This window comes from Patagioenas fasciata, chromosome 1, assembly GCF_037038585.1.
Source record: "Patagioenas fasciata isolate bPatFas1 chromosome 1, bPatFas1.hap1, whole genome shotgun sequence".
NCBI lineage: Eukaryota > Metazoa > Chordata > Aves > Columbiformes > Columbidae > Patagioenas > Patagioenas fasciata.
This window is the reverse complement of record NC_092520.1, coordinates 146,085,927-146,110,560: the sequence shown is the minus strand read 5'-3', so window position 1 is coordinate 146,110,560 and position 24,634 is coordinate 146,085,927. Positions and strand designations below refer to the sequence as shown.

The 24,634-nt window shown below is 42.3% G+C and overlaps 2 protein-coding genes across 4 annotated transcripts in view; both read right to left on the bottom strand.

Moving 5' to 3' along the window:
* Window positions 1-396: 396 nt before the first annotated feature.
* On the bottom strand, window positions 397-16,429 carry NOBOX (NOBOX oogenesis homeobox). The gene is made up of 9 exons (XM_065838307.2): window positions 16,294-16,429; window positions 12,994-13,632; window positions 12,473-12,579; window positions 11,797-11,915; window positions 10,732-10,865; window positions 4,252-4,522; window positions 3,372-3,718; window positions 1,134-1,481; window positions 397-543 (listed from the first exon to the last, which is right to left on the bottom strand). The coding sequence occupies exons 1-9, from the start codon at window positions 16,427-16,429 to the stop codon at window positions 518-520; spliced, it is 2,127 nt and encodes a 708-aa protein (XP_065694379.2). The 3' UTR covers window positions 397-517.
* A 3,747-nt stretch (window positions 16,430-20,176) lies between these two features.
* The window catches only part of LOC136116380 (uncharacterized), a 36,758-nt gene continuing 32,300 nt past the window's right edge, over window positions 20,177-24,634 (bottom strand). For all 3 annotated transcript variants that reach the window (XM_071816994.1, XM_065862677.2, XM_071816987.1), the window contains exons 10-15: window positions 24,253-24,342; window positions 23,766-23,920; window positions 22,922-23,083; window positions 22,441-22,511; window positions 22,015-22,119; window positions 20,177-21,764 (exon numbers count right to left, since the gene is read on the bottom strand). In XM_071816994.1, the coding sequence (XP_071673095.1) occupies window positions 21,610-21,764; window positions 22,015-22,119; window positions 22,441-22,511; window positions 22,922-23,083; window positions 23,766-23,920; window positions 24,253-24,342 (738 nt within the window). In that variant the 3' untranslated portion in view covers window positions 20,177-21,609. The remainder of the gene's footprint in view (window positions 21,765-22,014; window positions 22,120-22,440; window positions 22,512-22,921; window positions 23,084-23,765; window positions 23,921-24,252; window positions 24,343-24,634) is intronic.

Sequence of the window (24,634 nt, the reverse complement as noted above, 5' to 3'; positions counted from 1 at the left end):
TGGACTTCCCATAATACTTCTTGCACTATCTAGATTCCCTAATATTAAGTGTAGTTGCTGGAGTTCCTCCCTTTGTTTTACTTATGTCTTATTCTTCCTGGGCTCTCTTCCCGCATATTCCAGGATACCAGTCATACCTTCTGAATTTCACATGACCTGAGATTTCCATCTATCCATGAGACTCCAGTGCCTGTATCAGCTCTTCCCCATCTGTAAGCTCCTCAAGATTAAAATTCATTAAGAAGAATAAAGTCAGGAAATTTGAAAAAAACAAACAACCAAAAAACCAAAAACACCCCACCACAGACCAGAAGTTTTTATTGATTGAAATTTCCTTGCTTCTTTCCTCAGTGGGAAAATAATAACGGCAACAAGAAAAAAATACAAACCAAAAAAAAAAAAAAGGAAACAAAAAAGTGCTTCTGTGGCAAATATCTCTTTTTCTCTCTTCTTATTTTGCAGAGTTTAAAACGATAATGTTTCCTCTTGCTTTGCTTTTTTTCCTCAAAGTGCAGCATTAGTCATTAGTTTCTTCTTTAACATCTGAAGAACAAACAAACAGATCAATAAGAAAACATGTTCTCACATGACACAGAAAAACTTTTTTTTCAAATGTTTTATATTTCAAAATTAGATACAGACGCCCAAGGAATAATTAAAGCATAAGACACCTTTCAACAAATGTGGAGTAAAATAATTTTGTTTCCAAAATAAAAGTCTGAAAATGGAAATCCAAACAGAAAGCTCTCCCTTCCCCACCTAATTCCCCTCTTCTTGCTCAAGAAGTTCTGCCTTGAAGAGAAGTGTATATGCCTCTGGAAACCTTAGAAATAGTCAGTCCTGGGCAGCCATTCAGCTCACAACGGTCCATGTCAGACAGAGGACAAAACTTTGCCCTCTCTTTTACTGATCTATAAGTCCCTATTTCTAAAACCAGATGAATCTAAGAACCAGATATAGGACAATACAACCCATCTTGGACAGCATCCTAGGAAAAAAAAAAAAAGTTCTATTCCCATTCATCCCACAGTTTTGATCTTGCATTCAGAGGAGCTACTGCTGTCTTTGAAAACTTTATCCCACTCTTCTCAAAAAAAAAAAAAAAAAAAAAAATCAGCTGGCCTTTCAGTTACCAACAACAGTCTCTCCTTTCTTGCTGCTACTTTCTACTTCCTGTCTTTTGGCAGGTGATGTCAACGCTGGCTCCGTTTGGAGGTTCTGGTATGAACTCTGGTCTGGTGGTGTGACTTCCTTTTGTTTTCCAGTGTGTGGCACAGATGTCAGCATTGTTCCATTGGGCACTTGAGGCAAATATGGAGAGGAGGGCAGGCAAGGTGGCTGAGTGTAGGAAACCTGCTCTGTGAAGTACTGTCCTCCTGCTGTGCTAGAAAATGGTATTTGTGAGCGCAACTGATTGGAGAATGGAGATCCTCGCATGTAGAAATCATTCCAGGGGACAGCTTGATAGGCAGTGGTGGCTTCTAAGGAAAAGGCAAGCAAGAAAGGACAGAATAACAAAAATAAGGAAAGGAGGATTGAAACCATGTATATGTAAAAATGTGTATGTTGTGCTTAAGAGAGCATGCCCAGTGCAAATACAGTATGAGAGTTATGCCTTAATGGTTACTGTGATATTACACACAAATGTGCAGACATTACACACAGATGAAGGTTAACTTCGTTGTTTACATTGCAGTGTATTTATCCAGGACAGTTATTAGGAGGAAAAACTGAAGAAGTTCATAGCATTCTTATAATCTAAAAAACATTACATCACTTCAAAAGAGATCCTGAGCGTATGTAATGATATTAGAGACAACGTGTGTGTGTGTGTGTGTGTGTGTCACCGCCTCCCCCATTTTTGTTTCCTCCACTCCTCTTTTCCAAGTTAGCCCTGCAGAGCATAAACTGGATGCTTAATCTTCACTTTCATTTATTAAAGCTGCAATCCAGGAAGCAGGAATGGTTTTGAATTAGTGTCTAGAATTCAATTAAAACGCTCACTTGCTTACATGCTGAAGTAAGAATAACAGGTGTGTCTACACTGACAGATTGGTTCCCCCACCCCCCGACCCCCACTGCACTTCTGGAAGTCAAGGCCCTGGCCATCCACACTACATAACAGCCATAGGATCCCTTCCTTGAACAGAAGTATGGAATAAGAGACCCTCAACTCTGCCTCTGTTCCTTCAACAATCCTCCAGCTTTATCAGTCCTAACAAGGCTTGCACCTTTACACATCCCGCTATGCTTGCACAACATGCCCCAAGGTATGCAAAATACACTTTTGGAATCATGCTACAAAAACATTATTTTGATGCACTGGGACACAGCTCCTCTGGTACTTCAAACTGAAAAAATACAGACAATAATAATGACGCCTTGCAATCAGAGAGGAGAACCACGCCAAGTGTGCTAGGTAGCATGGGTGCTGCCAACCCATTCTGAAGAGCATTAGCTATGAACAGTGTGAACATGCACCAGCTCACACCCATCAGCCTGTGACTCAGACTTCTCTCTCTCACAAGGTCCACAGAACTGGTACAAAACAGGAGCAGGATCTGTAGTGGGGAAACCCTATTCTCTTATGTGATAAGAACAGAGATTTATTTTTTAGACTGTGAGCTCAATTTAACAAACCTGTCAGCCCAAATAAATAAACTGCAATAGTTTATCTTTTGTTTGTACTTGGACTTGAATGACTTCAAAACATAAATCCCTGACAGAAAACAAAGAGACCAACAACGCCATTTTTACCTAATTACTTGATAGAAAACTATGCTCCAGTGCTTCAATCTAAGTGATGTAGCAAATTCATGTCAGAGGAAGAAAATAATGAAGCCATAGCCATACTCTGTTGCCCCCTGTCTCTGTCTTCTTTTGCACTACTCTAAGATGCAAAACATCCTTTCAAAATGGTTTCCGCAGAAGCCCAGCAGGGTTAGAACCCTACTTTCCTTGCTATTTCCAACTATTTCACTTTCTGTGCCACCTTTTTCACTTTGTACCCTTGACCCTCACCCACACATGGTGAAGGCACCTTAGCTTGCGCAACAGTACACTCCTGAAAAAGTTAACTCTCCATTCCAGACAAAACTGTTGCAATACCTGATATATTCACATCATAACACTCTCTGACATGCAGCCCACGTAGTTACTTCTGATTCAAATTAATCGGTGAGCGCTTCAGAAAAACAGCATACAAGGAAATTAAAATAAAAGATGGGCAGCATATATACATTTGTGCATGAATATGCTCATCCCTTCTTTCTGTCACAGTCACCAGTAAAACCACTGCCTACCCTGAACGTTTCAGGGTATTGTTTAGTTACTTCAAAGGAGTGGGATGCTAAAAAATTTCAGAAATTTACCCGAGTTTCCACTTGGCTGCTGCAACAAGAGCTGATCCCCCATGTGGTTTTGCATGTAGCCTTGTGTGGGTCCTGCTGCCCCATAGGTTACAACTGCACTGTTACTAGGTAAGGCGAGGAAAGCTGTATGGGGCTCAGTAGGTGTTGGAGGAGAGAAGTGGACACTGGAGGGCACATTGCTGGGCAGGTGACTGGGGAGGTGGTAGAACTGAGAGAGCTGGTGCTGCTGGGGATATTGGGGCAGCTGGTAAATTCCACCCTGGCTACTGTACTGACAGTACATGGTCTCCAGGTTGCCTGCCGACTCCAGGTGCTCAGGGTAATTGCAGGAAACTGGTGAACTCGAACTGCAGAGAGGGAGGAGAGAGGCAATTCTGAGATTAAAGTAAGGTCAACAGCTACAGCAACCTGTACAACAAACAATTGTTTTGCCTCCCCCTGACAGCTCATCCAACACTATCTGACTCCAACCCTTCCTCTCAAATGCCAGGCTTAGGAGCAACAGAAACCCCTCGAGCCAAGTGTTTTCACAGCAGTTTAACAATGTGCACTAGTAGGGGTTACCTTTCCTTCAGTTCTTCCCACATCACAAAGCACATCCACCCTCTCTCAAGGATTACTTGTCATTGTGCTTCTGAATCCACTTTCACTTGACAGGCATGCAATTCTGAAAGCACTCCGATTAAAGGTTGATGCCCTGTCCCACTATGCACATTATATGGTTTTTCATATTCCATTTAGAGGACGTTCTCACTCCCACGTCTAACTTCTCATTTATGCTCCCACCTATTTCCTTGTCCCATGTCCCACCTTCACCCTCCCAAGGCTCCTCCCAGGGTTCACTTTTTTCATCTCCTTCAAAAGACTCATCTATTCCTACCTTTGATTCTGGATGCTGTAAGCAAAGGCTTCCCTGGAGCCATTCTCCTGGCTGGACAAGCTGCATTCACTGTTCGGAGTGTCCAGCATCAAGGGAACAATATGATTCTGGGGGCTAAAGGACAGTCTGAGAGAAAGGCTGGCTCTGCGGATGGGTGGAGGGCTGGGAAGACTAGGAAAGCACTCCATGGTGCTGGAACTGAAGTTGAGCTGTGGCAACACCTTTGTTGGAACTGTTTCACAAGATGCCACCATTCCTGCTGCTGAAGATACTGTGAATTAAGGAAAAAAAAAAAAAAAATTTAAACAGAGAGACTGTCAGATGGTCGTAGTATGCTGTCACACCAAAAATTAAAAGGAGCAAGCAGAGAGAATGACAAGAGTGGCAGAACAAAAAAGCAAGATGCCAGTGAGAGTGGAGATCAACTGATGGGAATAAAAGTAAATAAGTACCAGCATTGCTGCTGGGAAGCCAAAGGGAGTAGTAGCAAGCTCTCTGGAACAGAGGATGATGTTTATTGGTTAAATAAAATTACCTTCATGATTTCAGTTTCTGCATACTGGATTTATTCAGCTCTCTAGAAGGCAGCCAAATGAAGCAAAGTACCTCCTGGAAAAAAGCCAGGAACAATCCCCCAGCCATCTTCCATCTCTACTGTTCTCTGGGAAGAGTGTGCTGCACAGATTACCCTTTTGAAAAATTTAACTGTGGTCTGAAATATCCAAAAATGTGCCTTAAGAGATCCACTGACCAGGCCATTTTTTAACCAAATTTTCAGTCCTGGTTTGGCCTCTGCTGAGTCATGCCAATTAAAAATAAATAAATAAATAGAAAAAGCAGAGTTATAAGCTGAAGAGCCTTGGGAAGAAGAAACTGGGAAATTGGAAAAGAAAACCAACACCATTTGGTTGCTGGAATCTTGTTTGGTGACCTGTCTCCTCAGTCACTGCTGGAAAAGGAGAGAGGAACAGCTTTCTACAGATCAGCCTCTGTGGAAAGATTACAATATAGGAAATGTAAAGGTCAGAATCATATATGCTGGTGATGCAGAGTAACAAGTATACACAAAAGTTCAAGAAGCTTGCATGTGGTACAAGAGAACAAGATTCTCTTTTGTTATGACAAATAGCACATGATTTCTCTCGAGGCATGTAACCATCAGGTGCGCATGACACAGTTTGTAATGATCTTTCAAGGCAAACCAGGCTGAACCAGCACAAGGATGAGGCAGACATGAGAACAGATCACTGACTGTTCAGGTAAAGTTGGTCTGCTCTCACACACTGTAAAGCATTCAGGGAAAGTGAGTAGCGTAGGTAGTTCACAGCTATACTTCACCCTTGCAGGCACACAGAGTAACACCAAATGCACTCCACTAGGTGTAAATCAAAGGCCTTAAATGGAAAACCTAAACATGAAGCTGCCACAGCAAGCATGAGGTACCTTTAGAGAATTTTGGTATACATGCCCAGAGAGCTGATAAAGAGACTCCATTTCAACACTTCGCAGCACCATTTCTCAGATTCACCAGTGTGCTGTTCAATTGTGCCTATCTTATTGTGTCTTCCCACATTCAATTTTTTTTCAGCCTCTGCAATGGAAGGAGGGAGTCCTGATATTTCACTGAAAACTTAAATAGCCCAGATTTTGGGCTTATTTAGAAAACTACAGCAAAATCTCGGGCGGCATCTCTAAATCATTCATACCCCAGGCAACTCTCAGTGGTTGATTTTCTTCTGTTTGGACATGCTACTTCTCCATGTCAGGGAGCACCTATGATGTACCCGTCGCATTCCTGGGTTTGGACACAGTACAGATCTAGCGCCACACAACAAACCATGCCTCAACACTCAGTTTCCTCACAAGTCAAAATGTCTTAGCCAGAAATTAAGTTGAAGATCTCTCCTGATTTTTTTTTAAGAACTTCATTTGCACTGGTTTTCCTAATCATTCTGTCACAGAATGTAGCAGTTCACACAGGCATTATGACCCAGCAGCCACGTGGGGCACAACTTACTTGAAAAACAGTCTTACATCCAAATAAAGCTTCAGCTCAATGACAGTAGGCTGAGCTATTCTGCAGATGGTCTTAGTCTTGTTCAGCATGAATACAAGCACTGTTAACAACATAGCCCAAGAAATCACTTCTAAACCTACTTTCACACCTACTAAGAATTAAGTTCTGTTTTTTGAAATCTTTGCAACCCTTGGTGCAGATAAATCTTTGTGCATAGTGGCAATAGGACCCACAGGCAAGAAGATCATGAAGAGAACACACTTGGCCTCCAAAGGGCTGGTTCAGCCTTTTCTGAAGTTTCCTCTACTTCTCAGTCCTTTCAAAGACAGACACTGAATTTGTGTCTTCTGAATAAAGTCACAAATGCAGTGAGAATAAACAATGCCCAGAGAAGTAATATCTGCTAAATCTGACACTATATGTACAGAAGATTCCAGCATCTTGTTCAATAATGAGTTCTGGCCACTGACATGGGATAATACTTACATTTTACAATGATGCTGCTCTTCCTGACACTGATGTAGAGATTGATACCATCAGAAGGCTTTCCAGTGAACATGGGAAAGCAACAGCAGGATTTTTTTGTCTGTCACTGCCACTATTTCTGGGTTTTCAGTCCATGAAACAATCTTGGGAATTTTTGGAGAACAATCTAATAATTCACAGATTCAGATGTCTGAACCAGTCCTGGTGCTATGCTTGTCTTAACCCAAGAATGTCTATTCTAAATCTTCAGTTACACAGCTGTCTTCCCACTACTATAGCTGCTTCCTCAACATCCTAGCAGAGTTAAGAGACCCATTCTTCAATGTAAATAGCTTCCAGTGAATGGATCTTAAATTAACAAAAATGGATGTGTACATTTCTGTTGGGATGACTGTGAGTTCAGTCTTTTACCAGTCTTGAAGGAGACTGTGGCTTATTATAGAGGAGTGTCTGTGAACTTACAACATTGCATGGTTTCAACTGTGAAAACATGGTTTCCAAATGTTCTAGGAATCTGCTTTCACTATTGTAAACAGACCAGATCACATGTACAACATTTGTTACCTGAGTGACACCTATCTGCACTGGAGCCCTTCCTCTTGACATCAGCCATACATTACTTTCTTAGTCAAGCACTTATGTTGACTCCAAAAGGCTTTAGCAGGAGAAGCCTGCAATGATTCAGGCAGTTAACTATGCAATTGCTTGCAGGCTGTTTGGAGGGCTGGAGACCATGACTGTAACTGCTGAACAAGCCCAGTGCTGGGCACAATACAGCTGATGTTGTTTACAGGCTGAGCAACCAGTCTAACTTCAGATGGTCTACTTGCTAGGGCTGCATTCTCCAGCACCAAATCAATCAGCAAAAGGTACTATTACTATCAGTCTCTACATCATACACTATCCAATCCAGTTTCTTTTAATGAAATGTCTGTGTAATTGCAGCATTTACTGGAACATTAGAGGCTATCACAAAGCTTTTCATAGCTACATCCTCTTCTTGAAATTATGAAGAAACATATTTCTCTTGTAAATGACATCTTGAAAGTGTACAAAATATGAATCAAACTTAGGAGCAATGACATTCTTTTTTTAATGAACTGAAGATCAGTAAACCAACTTCAGTCTCTACCTGCATTGCTTTGAGAATTGTGCCAGTCTGATCCTCTTCAGGATTTTCAGTAGGACAGAACCTACCACATGTTTACAAAGTATGACTGTTGCTTGCCATGTCAGCTACACATCATCAGCTTTAAAGTAATTTGTTTAAAAGCCAGAATTCTATAAGTGAAATCATTAGAGTCTGTCATTTATTTACTGATTTTGACAGATCATATCCAACTTCATCCAATTGCTCCCAAGACTTTCTTTACAATCCCACCTCTGCCACTGAGTAATCATCTTGCTGTTTGCCTAAGAGCTATCAGCATAGGCTGAGCTCCTGACACGTGTCCTCAGTAAGACAGCCACATGAAACAAAATATTTTCTGCAAAAGCACCAGTGGAGCAGAAAAATCTCCTCCCAAAACACAGAGGTACAGAAAGTAACTTTTCTTTCTAAAGGGTCAACTCTAAAGAAAATGTAAGCCAACATTTTAAGTCAATGAATCACAGATATATACCCATAAGAAATCTCAGAAAACCAAGAAAAACTTCAGGTAATTACAAGTTTTTAAAAAACCCTCCATTAATTAAAAGGGATATATCTGTCTAGCAAAAGTAGTAAGAAACAAATTCTAAGATCAGAGCAAGCTGAAGACTGACTTTCTGAAACACAAAAGGCTCTTATGGCAAGTAGTGTGGCTAACAGCAAAATCAGAAGCCATAAGACAGTCAGAACTACTGGCAAGAGCAAGGAAAAACAATGGAAAAGGCAGCTCTGAACACTCTCCAAACATGCCAGGTAACAGATCGTACTGTTCTCATGCACTTAGGTCATTTGCTTGTCCTGCTCACACTGCTACCAAGGAAAGCACCTGAACAGTCACTCCGTTAGGCCATGAACTCTGGGTACAAGTACACCATTATGGACAGGTCACAAATTAATTTGTTGAAACCTACCATAAGCTGTTTTCCTCAAGGACCACTTCTACTAAGCAATTGTTTTTACCTTGCAAATTGATGACCTTTTTTATTCATTTGTTCCCTCTTTTATTTTGTTTCTGTTACTTTGGATTTTATCCTACACAAGTTTTATCTCTTTCATTTTCTGAGATATACTAATAAAGAAAACAGGTGGACACTGGTTGGCACTATTTATTGACAAGCTTGTTTTCTGAACAAGGAAGGGTGAAAGAAATCTAAAGTCACAGTCTTTTGCTTTTATGCTATTTCATTTTGTGCTTTCACTCTTGAAAAGTCTGCCTGTGCAAAGCATGTTTCATTCCCCATGGCTGTGTTATCCTGCATCTAGTAAGGTAAAAATGCAACTGAAACTTTTCATGCAATTGAGCCCTGCAGATCTCTGCTCTATGAGGACTCTCCACAACTGGTAACAGTTTTTTCCCCTCAGAGGGAGCACTACCTTAGGTCTCTACTCTGCCCAGGCACTGATTCTCCCATGAGTTATAGGAACGTAATTTTTTAGACTTCCACCTTCCATCAAATTTGAATAAACAAACTTGGAGGGCAGGGTGGGTTTCATAAACAAAAGAGTGTGTGGCTCATTGCACAAATCACATTCCTTCCTTCCCTCAGGAAACCAGGTTAAAAACCAATCACCAAACCTCCTGGTTTGTGTGCATTAGCAAAGCATGCCTCTTTTCTGTAAAGTGATTCAGAAAAGGTACGAAAAAAGTACCTTTTCTCCAAGCTGATCTGTATCTGGAAAGTATTTACCAGCCTCAGATGACACAAATAGATTTCATTACTTCTTGTCCAGCATGGTTTAAAGAGAACAAAGGGAAGCTTGTTCCCCCACATAGATCTAACAGAATGAAGTACATTCTCATCTTCACACATTCATAACAGAACTGCCCTTAATATTGATATCCCTATATATCTAGAATATAATGAGGGAGCAGAAATGATGGCATGAAATTCAAAGGAATGAATTACACTGGGAAGCAGGAAAATATGTGCAACAGTACCACATGTCAGCACATCTATTGCTTGGTGTATCCGTCCCTAAGGAAATCGTGAAGTCCTGATCACTTTGCAAACATTTTCAAGTTGTGCCAATATATATTGGAAATGCTTTAGGAAACATTCCTGACTCTAGGGAATGCTCTGATACTCCACACATGAATACACAATTGCACAAATCCTCTGTCTTAGTCTGTCATTAAAGTCTAAATGCAGCTCAGGTAGAAAACTGGTCAAACAGCACACCCCACTGACTTTCCGCAACACTGCAACAGTAACTAAAGCCATGTGCTTAAGAGCTCAACTAGTCTCACTCCCTCAAGGTCTTGCACAGAATGGAAAATCGTACTGGCTGGAGAAGTCAAGGAGCCTCATTTGGAGATTTAAAGGTATAGAGTACCTGAGGAAGGCTGTACAACCCCAACAGTTTATGCAAAACACCTTCCTTACACAGCTCGCTTGATTACAGGCTGTAGCCAGAATGTTACACACATCCAGTATTCTGGTTTAGACTGTATCTGCCATGAAGAGCATAATAACCAGAATAATACTTTCATCGTCATTCAGAGAAGCAGTACCAGTATCAAACAGCTACTACAGAAGAATGCCCTGAGCATGTATCCTTACAAAGTCACATTCAGAATTCCTTGCTGGCTTGTGCCAGGACACGAATAAGGACTGCAAATTTGGCACTACCGTTAGCATGGAGGCACCACTGTGCTGCTATGCAGCTGGCGGACACTTGATTAGCAGACAGCTGTTAAACCAGGTGTCAGTTTTTGGACTAATGGTGTAGGGCTCTCAAAGGACCTTCCCTAAAGTGTTGATGACCTATCAGCAGCACCACCTAATGCTTCAGCTACACAAAATACTTGTGCTGATAGGGGTCTCACCTGAGGAGGAGGCAAGTGGTGCAGGATGTCCACTGAGCAGGCGGGAGTAGTTCCCAGCTGTAGTGTCTATACTCAACATGGAGGACTGGTCATGAGCAATGCCAGGCAATGAAGGCATGGGCAGAAGAGGTGCCCTGGAGATACACATAAAGGCTATGAGCATGGACCAGAGGACAAGACATTATGACAAAGTGTACATTCTTCTAAGCATCCTACAATGAGCAAATCCTAGATTACTAGCAGGTGGAAAGGGAAAGTGCTGGCTGACTTATGAGTGCAAAAAGGAACAGCACACAAGGGATGCTGTATCCGCAGAATTTGGGAAAGCCACCCCAGGTCACTAGTGTGGAAAGGACAGGCAGCAGGGACAGTGCAATGAAATCAGTCAGCTGGTCTCCAATCTTTCACTTAATTTTTCTCTTTTCATTCTCTTTTCTTCACAGGAAGACTCTTGCTCCAGACTGCCATTAACACCTCCCTCCAGAGACTTATTTCTTTCCTCCTTCCATCACTCCCCCTTGAAAGACCATCTCTCTTCTCACATACTCCCTTCCCCACCCCTCCCAATAAATGTCCACTGCTCACCTATGGAAGTTGGCAGCTTGTATTTCTTCAAAGAAGCCCATGACTTTGTAAGACTGATCTAAACAAGCAGCATTTCCATAACCAAGTGAAAAATCCATGGACATGGAAAGCGATGGTGGGAGAAGGACTGGGATAAAATAATTCCCAAATGCACACAAAGCACTGGGCCAATGCACTCAAAGAAACTAAAGATGAAGGGGTGATTCCACAGATCTTTTATATCTCATCCCCTGCTCTCTACATGACTTCAGCAAGAGGGATTTCAATAGTTTTATTTCAAAACAGTGCTACAGGTTAATCAAAAGTCCTCTTAAGAGGGCCCACTACAATTTACTCAGAAATCTGTCAGACTGGAGAATACAGAGGATAAGCTACTGATGTACAACTCGATGGGCAGCTCTCCATATGTTAAACGTAAAGGGGAAATGGCAAAGATTTAATGCATTAGTGTGGATGAATGAAAAAAACAAAGTCCCTCACCCATAATTATCTGATCCAAAAGGGACTGACAGAGCTGATGATGCTGGACATTTTTTGTTGACTTTCACACCCAGCTTCTCTGATTTTCGCCACTTTGCCCTGCGATTCTGAAACCAGACCTGATAAATGGAAATAAAGGATACATTCAGAAAGGAAACCATCTACACATGGAGACACAGGTAACAAATCAGCAATGACTGCCTCCACACACCACCAGGTGAAGCCAGAAACCTTTCTTCCAGAAAAAAGACCCTCATGAAATGTTTCTTCCAAAGAATCTGCAAGATTCATTGCAATCAGAATGAGAACAGCAGAAAGATATCCCTGAACACCAGTTTTCTTTGCTGCCCACAATCTGTAAGATATAGAGATTAACTCAAATCGCTTTAGCCCCTTCACCTACTCATTATGTGTCTCATCTTAGGACATGGGAAGAGATGGAGTATGCAACTGCAGACTCCACTGCTGTTTTGGGCAGGGTATCTGGTTGTGCAGTGTCCATCCCTGCGAGCTCTCTTCCTTCTCTTGTCACCAGTGGCAGGTGCAATTTCTATCCTGTTACTCATGAGCTTCTCTTTTCTTCCTATCCAGGCTCCTCCTCCCTACCCCGGTCCCTCTCCCTGTCAATTTTCTGCACAGAACCCACAGCCAGCACTGCTACCCACACAGGCGTTACCATGATACGCTGCGGTGTTACACCAACCACGGCAGCAATCTCCTTCCTCTTCTCATTGTCGGGGTAGTGGTCTTCTTGGAACATCTTCTCCAACTCTTCTAGCTGCTCTAGAGATGATGCATTGTTCAAAGAACGATGGGGAGTATTTGATAAGAAAATAAAATTTAAAAAAAAATACACACATGAATAAACAAGACAGGGGAACACAAAACAGAGTATTTCTACTATACTTAGAAATACACAAACAACATGAAAGACTTTTTTAAAAGTAAATCACAAAAATAAATAAAATTCTTCTTCCACAGTAAAACAAAAAGATTCACTATCAATATTTCAAATATAAGACATTCATCAACCTTTACACGGAGAAGTTTTCACACTTCTAATAGCACAGAATCCACTGAAACGCCAGTGAGAGCAGATCAGCACCTCCATGCTGTGCCTGCAGTATGGTGAAGGAAACACCAGTGCTATTGGCACTAGAAGTGCCACTGTCTGCCAGCGGGTTCCCCATTATTTACCTGCACTGTAGAAGGTGCGTGACTTCTTCCTGACTGATGGTAGAATTTCTGGATTCTCAAGTAACTCTTTTCTTCCCTTGGCCCCATCATGGCTAATTCCAGATTCCAGGACAGAAGACACCTTGTAGGATTGCTGAGCTGCAGTGTTGGCTGAAGTACATTGGGATGATCTGTGAGTAGCTGGGCCAAAGACATGTTGCCTAGAGAGATCTCTGGGGATTTCACTAGATGCTTTCTCAGCACACATTCCACTTCTGCCATTACTTTTTTTCTTCTGTGCCTCCTTTTCTATCCCATCAGAGTAATAACTCTCACACTGTTCATGTAACCCTGACTGACTTGTGGATTCCTGTGCAGTTTCATCCCCAGAAAGTGGGAGCACAGCCTTCACATCACTGAGGAAATTTGGCAGCCTCCCACACATGGAAGCAAGGTCAAGCTGGCTGTCAAGGGCCGCTGAGCCTTGGGAAGTTGACCCAGTTGCCTGCAGGTTGCAATATCTTCCATCTTCCTCCACCAAAGCTGTGCTTCGGAATGCAGATAACACACTGCTCCCTGTACCGTGCCCACCGACAGCATCAGCATCTACTGTGAAGTGCTCAATATTCAGCAACGTATCCTCCTTCTTGTCCTTGAGCTCTACAAGGAAAACATGAAAAACAACACACACACCCCCAACCCTACATGCACATTGTCTAAGCCAGAAGTGCCTGGATGGCACAAGAAATAGGGTGTTCCTGGATAGGAAGTTTCAGTTACAGGAGGGAGAAAACACAAGACAATGGAACTCAACACTGGAAAGAACTACAGAGTTCAACATAAAGACTGTCACCGGGGCAGAGCACTGCTAAGAAAGCAATAGCAAAGAATGTGATACAGTCAGTGTGGAGATATTAAAATGTCTGAGATGAGAAAAGCCTCATTTTGAGAGTGAAGATGCCTGCAAAAACAACCAGCTGTAAACTACAGGAAGAATTCATTTCAGACACAGAGAATAAAGAGACACTTGTGTATTACAAATACAGTAGTGGGAAAGCAGCAGTGGGGATAACAAAGATCCTTGGAATAAGGAACAGAACAAAAATCTGTGACTTATCAAGACACTGTTACCTCATTAAAAAGAGTAAAAGAAAAATACAAGGAAATCACTGCTGACACAGTCTATCACAATTTATCTGAAAAATGACATCACTTTTTGATTTATAGAGGTTTCTGTTTCTATCATATTCAAGCTGAGCAAGCAAAAAAAAAATTGTACAAACTCCAAACAACTTCCTTAAATTAGTTTTTTGCAGCTTCAGCCACAGCACTTATGAATAACAGCCTTACAAGACAGGTAATGAAATAGCTGGTTGAGTACAAAAGTGGGTTAAGAAGTCTGATCAAGTTTAACAAAAAGCACAAACTGCATTACACTAAGAGAAACTGAATAGCAGAAGACAGGTCAGAAAGAATACAGCAAGAGGAATAATTAAAATAAGCAACAGAATAGTAAAGCAGCATTATACTTTGCCAGATGAGAGATGCATTTCCAAAACAGGAAAACTCACTGATTGTCTCGAATGTGTGATTGTGTGTGATTTCTGCTACTGACAAAACCAACAAACAAAATAGTAAAATGGGACAGAAAAAAAAAAAAAAAAACACCACACACACACCCACCAAAAAAACCCCAAACAAAACTGACTATTACTTAAGAATAGAAAGCAGACTAATGAAACCAAAACCATATATCTGTCTCCGTTTGGAAAGAGGAAAGTTTGAGCAGACTGTTGGTAGCATTTCAGTTGCATGTGCCTACAGAGAAATGTGGTTGTTTAACTTGGGGGGGAAGATATAAAATAATTTAATATCATTCTGTCCTACTTTTGCTATATATTAGTGCAAGGACAAAATAAAGGACTTGCTTTCTGCCTCAGTGTTTCTTCCTTAAACAATTATTAATCAAGAAGGAACCCCACACCATCATTTAAATGGGAGAATCTTCATGGAAGTACAAGGGGACGCCAGGCTGCTTCCAAGACCTTCTAATTTGCTTTTTACAGGATTAAGAGAACCAAATTAGTTGCAGAGGAAAGAGACAGAAACAGGAAGCTATGCAACTATAATAATAATATGATCTTGTTAAGAAGCAACAGTTTCCACTGCTGTTAAATGAGATGAAATATCCTAATAGAGAGGGTCAAGAACTGAGCAAGGCAGAAGATGATTCTGTTCTATATAATTCCTTCTTGCACCTTCCTCCTTGCTGACTCTGAGCTCTTCTCGCTCATTATGTGAAAAAGCTAATATTTTCATGTGTCATCTACTCTATCTGCAGAGAAAGAGATTGACACCTGCAAGTTTTATAACATTTATAGGCATATTCCTGCAAGAAAAAGTAATTTGCTGTCTCTGTTTCTGAATCATATACCAAAGGTCTGACAACAACTTGGGACTGCTAAAGAAAAGACCTGAAATGAAAATGAAGTCAAGAGGGAAAGACAGGTCTTCGTAGTAATGATTAGAAAGTTGCAAACCCACTCCTTTCTTCCATTGTTCATATAAGAAAGGACCAAACTGTGCATTACTTTATCACACTTTTAGAAAAAATAACCTTAAATAGAAAGGATTTTAACTGACTGGGAACATCATACATATAGAGTTAGTCTGGAATGCACAAGCAAGCAGCAAAGTCCTCTTTTTCATTTCCTCACAGCCGCCTCCTTAGACATTTCTTGAAATAAGGTAACCACTTGCACAGTAGCAGCAAGATTTTTAAGGTTGTTCTGAGCATTTGGTGCAAAGCAACATGAACACATGCACAGAGAGAAACATCAGCTTCACAGGCCTACTCATGCCAGCTCAGAAAAGAAGGAGGAAAACCAGACAGTGGGTGAAGGTGGCAAAGTGCCAGCAGCCTAGAATCCCAGAGGCATCAGGAACCCCTCAGTGTGACACAAAGGAAAGCCCACCTGCCTCCAACCCTCATGCCAGCTGGCCAGGCACTTTCACAATCCAGGTGATGTAAAGGCCATGCAGGCACTAAGCCAAGCAGGAGCCCATTGACCCAAAACCTGTCAAGGCACCCCAGGCAAAACAGCAGGTTCCCCCCAGGCCCAAGGCACCACCAGGCCACCTGCCCAAGGCAACGAGGGAGACAAGAACTAATGACTGCCACAGCCTGAAGGGCAGACCCGCCGCACAGCTCGCGGCGACCAGGGTCATTATCCTCTACCGGGGCTGCTCATTAGGCTCTATGCCGGATGACTCCTCTCTGGCGATTAATGAGAGCTGACGCTCCAGTCCCACGGCCCTTACCCGGCGCTTCGGGCGCCTGCTCCTCTTCCACGCCCGCCCCGTCCATGCCGGCTTGACGGCGACGCGTCCGACCCGGCCAGGTTAATGTCCCGCCCGGCGGCGAACCCAGCGCGGGCTGCCGCCGCGGCCGGCTCATCAAGGACACCTGGGCCGCCAGCGAACCCCGGGGCAGAGCGGGGCCGAGGCTGCCTGACCAACCTACCTAACCCGGCCGCCCGGGCAGGTGGGGAGCGGCAGAGACGGGCTCCCCCAGCAGCCACAGGTAGCGGTCCCGCAGCCCCGGGAGTCCCGCAGCCGTGGCGGAGCCGGGACGGTGACTGGGTGGTCCCGCTGCTCAGGTTCCCTTTGCCCCCTCAGGGGTCCCAGCCGGGAGCAGCCATCTTCTGCGGGGCGTGCAGGAGCCTTTCCTGCTCCGCAGCGCGGGTGTGGGAGGCCAGAGAGCTAGTCTCTGAGAGAGGAGAAATCTGGCCCCTGCCATAAGGTGCAGAAATGCTTCTGGCACATCTGAGAACACCTGACAGAGGTGCTTCGTGAGCTCCTGTGAGAAGCGGGGTTAAATACCGCTAACAGCATGCCTTAGAAACCCAGGTGTCACCAAACAGGAGTGTGTGGTATGAATCAGATGAACCCTGTTGTCTTTCTTGTGGGGAAGACACTATTTTTTTTTTTTTTTTTTTAATGTGCTGTGGCTGCAGTTTTTTGGCAGTGCTTCTGATTCTCTATAAACGAGTAGCTTCAGGTAATAAATGGCACTTCTTGGCTTGTAGGTGCTGTAATTTTGCATCCTTGTAATACTTAAAATTCTTGGGAAAAAAACAAGGCTCCTAACACAATGATACCAGGCAAATAGACCTCTCACACTATGACAACTATTGTCACCTGCTTAGGTAACATTTAAACCAGCTTTGGGTACTTGCAGGTGACTACAGGAGATGAAGGGCAGGAATGAACCAAGCCTGACTTTTCTGACTTCTTTCTTGTATGCAGTTGATGGGGAGACCTGTGCTGCAACTTAAGTCACAACAATTCCAGACATCAAGACCTCTGCTCTTGCATCCTCTGTGTACAGCTTTTCTAACTGCTGAGTGAAGTGCAGCTCACTCCAAACATAGAACCATAGAATCATTTTGGTTGGAAGAGACCATTAAGATCATTGAGTCCAGCCATAACCTAACTCTGGCACTAAATCATGTCCCTAAGAGCCTCATCCACACATCTTTTAAACACCTCCAGGGATGGTGATTCCAGGACTTCCCTGGGCAGCCTGTTCCATTGCTTGACAACCCTTTCTGTGAAGAAATGTTTCCTAATATCCAATCTGAACCTTACATGGAGCAATTTGAGGCCATTGCCTCTTATCCTGTTGCTTGTTACTTGGGAGGAGAGACCAACACTCTCCATGCTACAACCTCCTTTCAGGTAGTTGCAGACAGCAATAAGGTCTCCCCTCAGCCTCCTTTTCTCCAGGCTAAACAGCCCCAGTTCCCCCAGCTGCTCCTCATCAGACTTGTGCTCCAGACCCCTCACCAGCCTCAGCTGTAGACACAACAATGCTTGCTTGAAAAATGTGATTTGCTTAATTGTGTTCTGCTGCACCAAGAGAGAACATCCTTCATCCTTATTTTGGTTCTTGGCTCAGTATCTCACTGCTGGCATGGCACCATTTTCCTACTGTGCATTTCTGCAAATACCCTTTGTTTCAAGGTTTGCATCCAAGGTCCTGCTTCTGTGGCTGCTTTCACCTGAGAGTAGTTTCATTAATGTTAAATGAGTGTCACCTGAAACATGAGCCAGCATTTTGGAGACAGTGTAATTAGAATGACAGTACACCTGGTTCCGTGACCAAATGCAAGACACGCTGGCCGGAATGTTATTGCTGCTAAAATGCATTCAGCTGACAAAGCAGGGGTTCAATATGCGATAATAGTGCAAAGGCAAAAATCACTGCCTGCTTTAGAGGTTTCTGCTTCTGAGCAAGGTTGTGTTTAATTACTGAACTCTAGCCCTAATGTCAGCTTTTTCTAGAATTGTGAAAGGGAGTAAGAACTGTGGATAATGCTTTCATTTATTTTCCTCTAGGAGGGACCAATACAGGTCTCCAGGGCTGTGAGGTTTGGGGACGAGGGGTGTTGTTTTGTGGTTTTTGTTTGTTTTGGTTTTTTTTACATATTTTATATGTTTCTATGTGAAAAAAATGACAAGTCATAACATTTGATTTTCAGACATAAACCACAAATTGCTCAGATTCTCAACAAAACTTTTAAAATCTAGTTCATGCTTGTACTTCATTGCTGTTCTTACCAAAAAAAGAAATGAGTGTACCTTCCCTCTAAAGGTTGTCCTTATTTTTTTTTATTTTTCAGTATAGAGGCACTAAATTTCTTTTGTTCAGATATGCTATGTATCAGTCTCCACAGGTTTCTGTGGAAGATGATGGTTTCTTTGTGCTTCAATTTACAGCTGGCTATTTAAGGTGCACTGGCATCTCTCATCTAGCTTTCCCATTTTGTGGATCTTTTTTGGGTTTTGGCTGACAAACTCCCCACTTCAATTTCTGTTTAACACCAATTTTCTGGGAAATCAGGTTATCCACATTAGATAATGTAGGGAGAGATCCTGGTTCGTAATTAAGACACTAATAGGATGTAGCAGATACTCTGTCAGCTTGATTCCTGCCTCCTTGATTCCTGCAGTTTCAAGTGATATTGTACTAGCTCAAGTTTGTACCAGCCAAGGAGATGCTAATCAGTTTCAAAAAAGCATGAAGCAATTCAGTGCAGATTTGTTTATAGATTTTGGTGGCAGGATGGTGCTAGGGCTAAAAAATTAACTAAACAGTGAGAAGATGAAGCCTATCTGAAATGTAAGAAAAAGTAAACCAGGGTATAAGCACTTAGTCTCAGAAGCATGAGCTGACCTTTAAAGGTTCCTAAACATACAAAAACCTGACAACAGGAAATTAAGGCTGTACCTGAGACATGGAGAAGTTAACCTTTGATCCAACTAGTTAAACAGTGTAAAACTCCTGTCAGTGGCAACAGAGGCCTTGAAGCTTCCTATATCTCAAAAATAATTTTAACAAGAACATACAGAATTTAACATAGAGAACACCTTGGCAGACTCTCATGAACAATAAGCCTGCCTGTTTTTAAGAGTGGAAGTTGAAGGAGTAAAGAATTCTCAACTTTTAAAAATGTTTCACGAGATAACTTCTAATTTAGAATGGCAATATCCATGGCCTGCCTCCTCATGATACAAACAGCAAAAATGAAGCTGAGATGATGTATCTCAGTCTGCCTGCATCAGATGACCTTACAGGGGCATGTCCTGAATTGATCCCAGGGCAGCGTTCTGTATGCCGGTTGAGACATCAGTGATCCTGAAGACCTATGTATTGCATAAATTCATGACAGCCTGGGATAAGCAGACATTCTGGACCTCTGAACATCCCTGGATCTTGTTGAGTGTAGGCAGCTTGTAATCTGGACCATAGATGAAAATACAATTGAATAATTGCATCCTGCCTCACTGACTGGACTCCCATCTTCTGTAGGTCACCTCTTCAAGCTTACTTTGATATACTGATGACTTACACAACTATGGAACCTGCTGCAGCAGTCATTTCAGGGTTGGTGGTAATGCTCTGAAGAATTTTAGGGTACGGCTGGTAAAGCAAGCTTCCTCATTGCCTCAGCTAAGTATAGCTATTTGTACTTAATATTCATGTAGAAAGGAGAATTATACGGAAAACAAAAAATAAAATAAAATACTGAATGTATTTCTGAAAACATTCAGAAAATGTTGAATTACTTACATTTCAGATGAAAACCTAAGTTACAAGGAAAGCAGAAAGTTGTTTTAACTGGAGAAGTGCATAAGTTTATTAAGACTAAAAGCAACTTTTTTTTTTTCAAATCCAGCTAAAATTATTGATATAAATAGGCTGTAATAAGCTGTACTAGATACAACATAAATGGGAATTAAAGGCAGAATGTTACAGAGACAGAAAGCTGGAGAAATGAAGATAACTAATTCTTCAAATATATTAAATGCAAGAAGGCTACACGTTGCTTTCTTTGGTGTATTGATCCTCATACTTGATCTTGCATTGACTGAACTGAACGCAAACACTTTAACACAGAAATAGTATTTTACAGTTGAAGGCGTATCCTCAAATAGGCAGGTTCTGCACAGAAGCAGGACTGCATGTAAACTGGACTTAAAACCAGAGAGTTCTAATAAAGAACAAAGTCCCTGGTCCATATTTTGACTTTATCTACAGTGGCTAAATATCTCAGTGTTTTCTATAAGTGTGCAAAATGGTGCATGCAAAACCACATCAGCTATCAGATTAAGAGCAGCAGGAAAGTGCCACTTCATTGCATACGCTTAGTCACGGTTATTTTGTACAGGGCATGTACCGACACATAATAAAACTCTTTATCAACAGTCATTGTTCTACTTTGAGAGGGAGGCAGAGTAAAAATATAAGTCATTTCAGATGGCTTATTGGGACACTTGTTCAGAAGAGAGGTGACCTTTGTGAAACAGATTCTTCAGCTTGATACCTCTTAAGGTGCGGGCAATCATCACAGTGGCTTCTGAAAACTTTGCTTAACTCAAGTGGGTTTTCTAATGCTGTTAAGGACTCTTAACAGTATGCAGAGTCTGAGTTAAATTTAGGTACAAAGAAATATTTGCCTATCTAAAAACCAGTAGACTTGCACGATCAAATAGATAAATTGTTCTAAATGGAAATTACACTATGGAGATCAGTATCGAGATATCAAGAGGATATTCAAATGAAAAACTCTCCTCAACTATATTGTGCTTTGCACTTAGCACCTTCCTTCTCGGGAACTCAAAGCTCTTAGTATGCTAATACTAGTGAATTTAGCCTCACATCATCCAGTGAGGTAGGTAAGTTTACCCCCATTTCACAGATGGGAAACTGAGGCAGAATTCTGAAGTGACTTGCCCAAGGTCCTGCAACTTGTCAGTGGCAAAACCAGGAACACATTTTCAGAAGTCCAGATCCCAGACTTCTGTCCAATGAAAGTCCCTCCCTACTACCACAAAGCAAGCAATATATGCAACCTTTTTTTCCTCCTACGGCTGCCATACTCCTGGTGACACAGAGGAAGTGAATGATTTTTCCTGATTGAATTCCTGCTTTCTTTGGCAAAAAGCACCTGGTTCTGTCAAAGTGCTGTATTATGCTCTTTGCAGAGGCGTTTCTTCTGAGGCACAATATAAAAACAAAAATATGGTTTCCCCATGGCAGGGAGACTGTACAGGTCCAGACAAAGTAGTGTCTTATTTCTTGCAGAAGACCTGCTGCTTGGCATTCTTTACACGTTGCTCCTCCTTCAGGTTCTTTTGCCGTGCCTGTTTGCTGGAGATGAGTTCCACGTGTTCTGCGGGGAACCAGCCTCTCTCCCGGTCTGAAAGTTTTACTCCTTCCATCCATCCTTCAGTATGAGGAAAAGCACAACATCAAGAAAAAAAACATTTTCTCATTCTTCCCAAAAAGCACCCACCCTTCCACAAGGCCTTAAGATCAAATTAAAAGATCCTCTTTCAGCTTCCAAATAAAGTGTCTCTTCATCCCCTCAATACAACAGTCAGGAATAAGAGGCTCCATCTAAAGCTCAATTGTGTCGATAGAGCTTTACAACTTTCTACATGTAATTTAAGATAGCCGTTGTTCATTCTGCTCACCATCATTGCTGTTCTGCATAACCATGATGATATCTGCTTTCTCCAGAGCCAGCTCATCATTTTCTCGAGCCTTGTAGGTCTTTATGCACTGAACCTGTGGTGCATCTAAAGGGGAGGAAAGATTAATAGAAAACAATAATAAAACTGTGTGGATCAGCCCCAGCGGAGGTAGGGGATAAGGGACTGCCCAAACACTAAAAAGCACAGAACTGGGACACTGTAGGTTTTCTACCGAATATGAGGAAGAAGAATGGATAAAATAACTGGCAGTACCTGGCACTGAGGGAAAGCCCATGAAAATCTTATCTATTTACAAAAAAGCAAGTATTCTACCTCAGAACAATTTCTGGGATGTTCCACCTCACAGTGACTCCAACTCCTCTGAGCCAGCCCACCCCCATTGCTGTAGTAGCAGAGCAGTCTCACCAGGGCATTCCAGGAGGTCCAGTTCTCCTCGCGGAGGAGCCAAAGCAGAGATCCACCTCAGCTTCTCACTGCTGGAAAACATCACCAGATAGGTGTCAGGATTCAACATGAGTGACAGCAGTCTGATGACAGGAACTGGAGGGTGTGTGTACAGGTTTACTCACAAGAGGGGTCAGGGAGGGGGTACTCAGCAGAAAACAGAGAAAATGGAGAAAGGGGATAGGAGGAAAAGGCAAAACCTCCCATTTTTGAAGGCTGACAGTATGACATAGTGTGGTAGTATTGTAGAGCAGCTATGATAAGAGAAGAGCAAGGTGGTTCATTAGGGGCTTGTTATGGCAAGAGGATGTTTTTCAAGTCCTCTGCTCAGCAGCTGCATTTGATATTTCAGCATTTGGGTAGCTGAGGGGCAACCGTCAGGCTCCTGGGAGGTGTCTGGCTATGGTAATGCGATATACTGAGGGTAACCTTGAGCTCTTACTGTGTCTCTGTACGAAACAAAAATTCCACTCTCTTCCCCTGGTAATTCTGAAGTAGAAAGAGACGGAAAACATTTTTGTTTGTTCCATGTAGTTTCATCTCGCACTTCTCCCCACGCACATCTGAGAAAGCAGCATGATCAAATACAACAAAACGTCCACCCCTGCAGGTAAAGAGGAGGAACAAAACAAGTTGTGAGTTTTAAGGTGATGTGGGTTACAAAGTGAGTCCATGTAGATTTCTGATGTCAGGAAAGCAAAAAGTTTTTAATGAGTCTTCGTCTGCTTCAGGCACCTTAAGCTTTGTTCCTATTAGAAGTCTCAGAAGGCCAAAGAACATAGAAGGGACTTAATGAAAAGGGTAGAAATACTGAGCTCTGTCCTATTAGAATTTTATTTGACAGCTTACAGCTTAAAGACAAGACCGCCCTCCCAAAATCCCAACACAACCAACCAACAACTCTCTTAGTTTCTTGACAAACCCGCGATTTGCATACTCCCTAATCTTCACACTGTCCTTTAGGAAGAAATTATTACTAAGTAAAACTAGAATAAATGGTTATTACTGAAGTGTTTCACATTAAAGAGATGGAGAGGCAGAATAGAAGCATTGTACTAGGGACCAGAAGATACCTTGTTATATTATCATATGTTGTACTTAAGAGTTGGGAATATCAGATTCCACGTGGTTGCATGATACTCACATAATGTAGGATTAGGAGAGTGACTTGGCAAGTGCTGCCACTCGCTGGCAGGCAGAGGGAAAGGACTCTTTCACCAAAGCACAGACCCAGAAAGAGACAGGTATTTTAGAAGGGGCAGCGAGAATTGTGTTGAGGCACTCACTCCTTCGGCCGAGACAGGAGCAGACAGTCATTGAAAAGATGTAGGTAGATGGGACGGGTGGTGACTTTCCATTTTGGACTCAGGTTGTTGAAGTCCAGTGCTGTCAACTCACCACACTTCACAAGTCGCCTTGACTGTGAGATGAGTGGGAATATCTGCAAGAGAGAAAAGAACGTTTCTTTCAAGTGCTACAAGGAAATGTGTATCTTTTAGTTTTGGTTTTGCATTTTTTCCCTTATCTAGAGGAAGCATGCTTTCTCCTCCCAGCTGGACAACCATAAGTCATGGTAGGCACTCTCAGCTCAAAGCTGACATGAACAACCGGGTAAGGGAAACACTGATAAAAAGCTGACCTGTATATGATATTCTGGTTCAATGGTTCCGTGTATATTGGAGAGGAGAACAAAAAGTAAGCACAAGTGACTTTGTGAGGAAAGAGAGAAAATACATTAGGCTAGAGCAAGGCCCAGGGAATGGACAAGCTCACCTTGCACTCAAATTCAATCTTCTGGCTGAGGTAGATCAGCTCTTCAGTGCTCTTCATGCGCTGGACATTTTCATTGCAATCCTTGATAAGCTGGAGAGGAAAACAGTCAATCAGTAAGGTGGGAGCAGAACTGCCTGGTGGGATCAGTACTATTCCCAGGAGACCCTCAAGAGTCACTGTGACAGTTCCTTGGGCATCCTCCTGCAAAAAAACTATTTTTCTAGGTGAGCATACTAAACTTCTCCATACCTATAATGATCACCCTTCTTTCTTATGGAAGATATTCTTCAAATGAAGTCTCTGTGATAAATATTTTATTAACTTTGGGATTCTGTGGGAGGATACTAGAGACATTTCTCCCAGGTGACAGAGGTTGAATTGC

Excerpts from the sequence above, each read along its gene's own strand:
- NOBOX (XM_065838307.2), bottom strand. The coding sequence starts at position 16,429 with ATGAGCCGGCCGCGGCGGCAGCCCGCGCTGGGTTCGCCGCCGGGCGGG. Across the intron at positions 10,866-11,796 it reads TTTGGATCAGATAATTATGG|GGCACCTCTTCTGCCCATGC; the intron begins GTGAGGGACTTT and ends GTGTATCTCCAG. Across the intron at positions 544-1,133 it reads GAAAGGAGAGACTGTTGTTG|ATGTTAAAGAAGAAACTAAT; the intron begins GTAACTGAAAGG and ends TTTGTTCTTCAG.